At 37.3% G+C, this 5686-nt stretch overlaps 1 protein-coding gene across 1 annotated transcript; it reads right to left on the reverse strand.

Annotated features, from left to right (window-relative positions):
- Positions 1 to 4141: 4141 nt before the first annotated feature.
- LOC131049246 (uncharacterized) lies at positions 4142 to 4717 on the reverse strand. Its single transcript, XM_057983291.1, has one exon. The coding sequence runs from the start codon at positions 4715 to 4717 to the stop codon at positions 4142 to 4144; it is 576 nt and encodes a 191-aa protein (XP_057839274.1).
- Between the last annotated feature and the right edge of the window lie 969 nt (positions 4718 to 5686).

The raw sequence follows: 5686 nt of genomic DNA on the forward strand, positions 1-5686 counted from the left end.
GAATAATACACTTTAACTATTAAGTGGAGTTATATTATTGTATATTTAATGATGTATATAATATACTATATATTATGTACAGTCGATGATATGATAATAAAAATAATAATAATATAGTTTTGATTAAAATATAATATTATCATACCATAATAATACTTATAAATAAAATATATTAATTTTTATAGGTAGATTTTCATCTTTAATGATTTCAATTACAATCATCAATCAAATGTAAATAGTTAATAATATATACAAAAAATATACTATTTTTAAATAGTAGTTAGGGTTAGGGTTAGGGGTTGGTTAAAATTAAAGTTTCAGATGATGCTTAGGCTAGGGTCAGTATTTTGGACTCAATTTGGGTTAGAGCTAGTGTCATTTAAATTTTAAATAATTATTATAATAAAAATATTAAAAAAGTACTTTTTAGTTTAAAATTATTATAAAAATGTTTAAACATTTTTTTTTGTTTAAAATAAATAATAAATAATGTACCACTATTTCAAATTTTATAAATATATAATGTACAACTTGAGTTGGCCTAGCGTTGGAGAACATGATTTCTTGAAAGAAAGGTCACAAGTTCAAATCCCGCAGGGCATTCGGCTTCAATAGATCCATTACCTATAAAAAAAGATAATTTTTATTTTCATAAATATATAATGTTCTTCACTTTTCCCAATACAATTTTATTAATTTTTTTTTTATATTTGATGGGAGTCATTATGAAATTTTTTACTTCAAAATTTCACTTTATACTAATTTTTTATTTTTTATTAATTTATTTAACAATTTAATTATATTTATCCTCAATATTATAATTTTATAATATACTTGAGGATTTAATTATATTTAGACTTAATGTTAATATTTTTTGTAATATATTAACTATGATTTGTAGGTATATATTTTATTAATATTTTAATTTTAATTTTAATAAATGAAAAAAAATTAGTTTTACTTTTTAATTTAATTATTCAACAACTTAGTAAATTTATTATTTATTTCTTTAATTTATTATTTTTATTAATATTTGGATTTTGATATAGTTTTAATTATATTTAGGCTTAATGTTAATATTATTTGTAATCTATTAACTATGATTTGTAGATATATATTTTATTAATATTTTAATTTTAATAAATGAAAAAATTAGTTTTACTTTTTAATTTAATTATTCAACAACTTAGTAAATTTATTATTTATTTATTTATTTAAATTGTTACTTTTATTAATATTTTGATTTTGATATAGTTTTATCTTACATTTAGTTTATTCTATTTTAATTTTTGATTTAGATTTAACTTTCAAAATTATTTAAGATATTTATATCTTTTAGAAATTATAAATAATAATTAAAAATTATTACAATCAATTAAAATTAAAATTATTATCTTATCAATTGTTTTCTAATAATAAATATAATACAAATTAATTAAAATAGATTTCTTTATTAATATATATCATTTCATTAATAATAAAATATTATGTCTTTAAGGGGGTTAACCCCGCAGTGCAACGACAAAGTTGCATCCCACTGTTGATGGTGGGTCACTGGTTCGAATCTCTGCCCGAGTGATCCCCCCGCGCTGGTGTCTCCCTGTTCGTGCCATGGTGTGTGCTTGGACTGCAGTTCCTCCTCCCTTGCGATTGGTGCTTCTCACTCGTGACTATCGGATGGCAGTCGTACCATGCACTACTTCCTCGGTGTTGTTGCATAGATGCCCCTTCCACATTCTGCGTGATTCCACTGCCAGCTAGGAGTGATAAGGTGACCAAATGGAGGGATAAGTAGTTGAGATGGAGTGATAAGGTGTAGTGTGGAGAGATAAGGAGTACGGAGAGATAAGGAGATGGGAGATATAAGGAGTATTATGGAGAGATAAGGAGATGGGAGATATAAGGAGTATTATGGAGAGAAAAGGAGAGGGAGATATAAGGATTATTATGGATATGAAGGATCAATATGCTACATGTGACCCCACTGGTTCAAAGCTCCAGTCAAAAGCGACTATATTGTAGGGGCAAGACCCCATATTGTCTTAAGTTAGTGTCCTGCTACAGAGCAGTTGAAATTGTAATACCTATTACCGATCAAAAAAAAATATTATGTCTTTAAATGTATTAGTAATGTTTTCTCCAATCTAAATCTTAATAATTTAATTAAAATAAATGTCTAAATTTAAAGGAATGGGTGTCTATCTATATTATTTAAAATGTAATTTATAATTAGTTAATTATATATTTATCTAACTTTTAAAAAACTATTTATATATTTTTTAGTTTAATTATTATTATATTGCAATAAAAATAAAATATAAACAATAAATTACATTTCCAAAACCTTTTAATTTAATTTAATTTTAATAACTATTTTTTTTTATCGATAACAGATTAATATATATTGCTTAAAATAGAAAAGTATTACATCCGAAGAGCAGAAAGACATTCTACCAAACTATGGGGTCACGCCCCTATTACGACAAGGAACCCGACAAGACACCATCCTACCCTGGCCAACAACCACAAAAGGCCACTTACAGCCACACAAAAAACACACCAAAAAAGGCCCCTAACGTCCCATAGAACCTATCTACTAAACCACCCCAATGCCTCCTCTCTTGAAAAATTGGGGATACCCCTGCTGGGTCCTACCTCCTGCGACACGCTCCCTCCACCTGGCATCGTTCCTGGCCTGCTTCCACACAAAGACCCACACTCCACCACCTTCGCCTACTTCTTTGGAATCTGGTGATGAACCAAAAGCCTCCCATCCGCGTCCAGAGGGGCCTCAGACCGAATGGGGGTCACCTTGCCACGAATCTTCACTCGTTCAGTCGGCCCCAATTTACGCACAAACTCCACAATCTGGCCCCAACCTATCCTTGCGTCTTCCACCTGCAGTGCAACCAGCCGGGAAGCCGACCAGATGACAAAGGGCTGCAGCGCCCCCTCATCCACCCCAATTCTCCTCCGCCTGCCTTCCACCAACTTTAGCCCCTCGCCAATGACAGCATGAGCCACCACATCCTGCAAGCCACTCGCCCATTTGGGTCTCAACACCAGGGAAGAAACTCGTTGCACTTCCTCCACCGACTTACCTACTTGCAAGGCCAGAGCAACAAAAAGTGATGAAATGTCAAGGTTTGTTCTCGATCGCCAATCTTGAGTTAGGAATTCCTCTCCAAACAACAACCTCACTGCCCCCTAGAAGTCTTCACCATCCACTCTGAAGACATTCGTCAGCCTAATCCTCAAGATCAACCCACAAAACGCAGGCAATTTCCCATCAGACGCCAATGAAAAATTTGCTTCCATCCTTTCTCGCTACTGCACAAAAGAAACCTAACCTCTCCGCCTACCACCAAGCAGCCACCACAAAATGCCAAGAAATGAAACACAAAAGCCTTTAAAAGGCACCACCATCACATGTCATGATTACTCCACACGCCTTGTAGAAAACCAAGCATCATCGCCAGTCACTCACACCAATCGCCTCCATCATCATCCATCACCGCAAGGCCACTTGCAAAAACATCGTAGATCACACTCTACGAGGATCTTAAATTCCCACAGTACCATGGCTTCAAAAGGTCACTTCAAATCGAGCTCGGGTTCACTTTTCTATGATGAGCCATCTTACCAAGTTCAAAATCGAGAGGACTAAGATTTCTAAAGTCCTCGAACAAACTAAAATTATTTTCCAAGGAGCCATTCGCTCCCACATTTGAAAGTTTGTCAGCTTCCAAGTTTGCTTCCTGGAGGACATGAGTCACCTTAAAATCTTCAAAACCGCCCAAAAGAAGTTGCATTCTTCGAACCTGCTTGTCTAAGTGCCACGACTCCATTCGGCCTCGAGCTATCCCATTCATCACAACCTGAGAGTCTCCTTCCAAATGGAGTTTCTTCACTCCTAGTTTCCTGGCCATTAGAATAGCTTCTAATGCTGCTTGACACTCAACAACGTTGTTCGACCCATCCACCAGTCTTTTAGCACCAATGGCCAGAGTGTTTCCCCAATCGTCTCTAGCAATCACCCCAACACTAGAAACCCCCGGGTTGCCCCTCGATGCGCCATCAAATTAATCTTAATCCACCCCTTTTTTGGCGGAGTCCACTCAGGGATTGATTGGCCATGACTCTAAAGATTAGCCCTCAGATGCCCATTAACAGGCCTGAACTTAACCAAAGGCCAACTCAACAAAAAACTAGCATCAAACTGAGTGAAAGGGACCTTTGCTAAGTTCACATGAGAGGCAGCATTAGAAACCAGTTCTGAGATGGCCCTCTCCAATCTAATCAAAAAGCGCTGCCTATTTTCCGCTTTTCCTTCAAACACTCTACGATTCCGTTCCTTCCAAAGTTCCCATAAAACGATAGAGGGCAAAATCTTCCATACGGTGGCAAAGGTAGAAGGCTTGCCCGAAACCAGCCAAGAATCCAACCAATCACACAAATTCCCTGCCATGGGGCCCTTCCAATTCAATCTCTGCAAACCAAAAAGCCACGCTTCCTGGGCAAACTCGCAGTTGAGCAGGAGGTGGTCCACATCTTCCTCCGCCTTTTCACAGAGCACACAACGGAATGGACCAACAAACCCCATTTTCCTCAGGCAATCTCCAGAAAGAATCCGCCTATTTCCAGCAAGCCAGGAAAAGGCCCTCGCTTTCGGTAGACAAACATTATTCCAACACACCTTAGTTTCCCATTCCTTCATCCTGCCTTCACTCTCCAAAAGAGAGACCCCCACTTTCACAGAGTAGCTACCACTCTTGGCGCCACACCATACTATTTTGTCCTCCTCCCTCGAAAATGAAACTTCTCAGTTTTCCAGGATCTTTCTCAAATATCTTTCCTCCTCTACCCCCAAATTTAGCTCCCGAGGGTCTTTCCAATTCCAACGCTATCCCAAAAAGGGCATATCTTGCGACAAAAAATCGCTCACCTTTGAGCCCCAAACCTGACCAGTCTTTAAAACGATTTGCTGGGGGGCCTGAGACTCCAGAGATGGATGTCCATCCTAGGAATCTTGCCAAAATCTCGCCTTACGCCCATCGCCAATACGCCAAGATAGATGATTTGTGATCAGGCTCCTACAACTCACCAAAAAGTTCCACAAAGCAGACCCTCTCGGTGGGTTTTCAACCGTTAGAATCCTTTCCTTTTCCCTACTATCCAAATATTTAGCTTGTAAAATTTTGACCCACCTCTGCTCCAGTTTACTGTACATTTGCCACACCAACTTAGCCCCCATAGCCTCATTAACAAGTCTCCAATCACGGAGCCCCACCCCTCCACCTCCTTTGGGTTTACACACCCTGTCCCAAGCCATAAGCAGAATTTTGTCCTGTTCATGATTTCCATTCCACAAAAACTTTCTCATCTTCTGCTGCATATTCTTAATGATCAAACCTGGAAGTTTAAAGTAGGCCATAGGGAAGATCGGCATAGCCGAGACAACTGACTTCAACATCAGAAGACGACCAGCCAAGGAAAACCACTTGCTCTTCCATCCCTCCATCTTTGCTTTGTAGCCATCTAGCAACCCTTTCCAAATGTTCGACTTACTTGCTCTAGAAAAGAGCGGCATACCAAGGAACTTACTAGGCAGTTATCCAATCTTTATCCCAAACAATCTAGCAATAGCTCCCTAGGACCAACATTCTGTGTGGAAGAAAAATATCTC

This window comes from Cryptomeria japonica, chromosome 7, assembly GCF_030272615.1.
Source record: "Cryptomeria japonica chromosome 7, Sugi_1.0, whole genome shotgun sequence".
Classification (NCBI taxonomy): domain Eukaryota; kingdom Viridiplantae; phylum Streptophyta; class Pinopsida; order Cupressales; family Cupressaceae; genus Cryptomeria; species Cryptomeria japonica.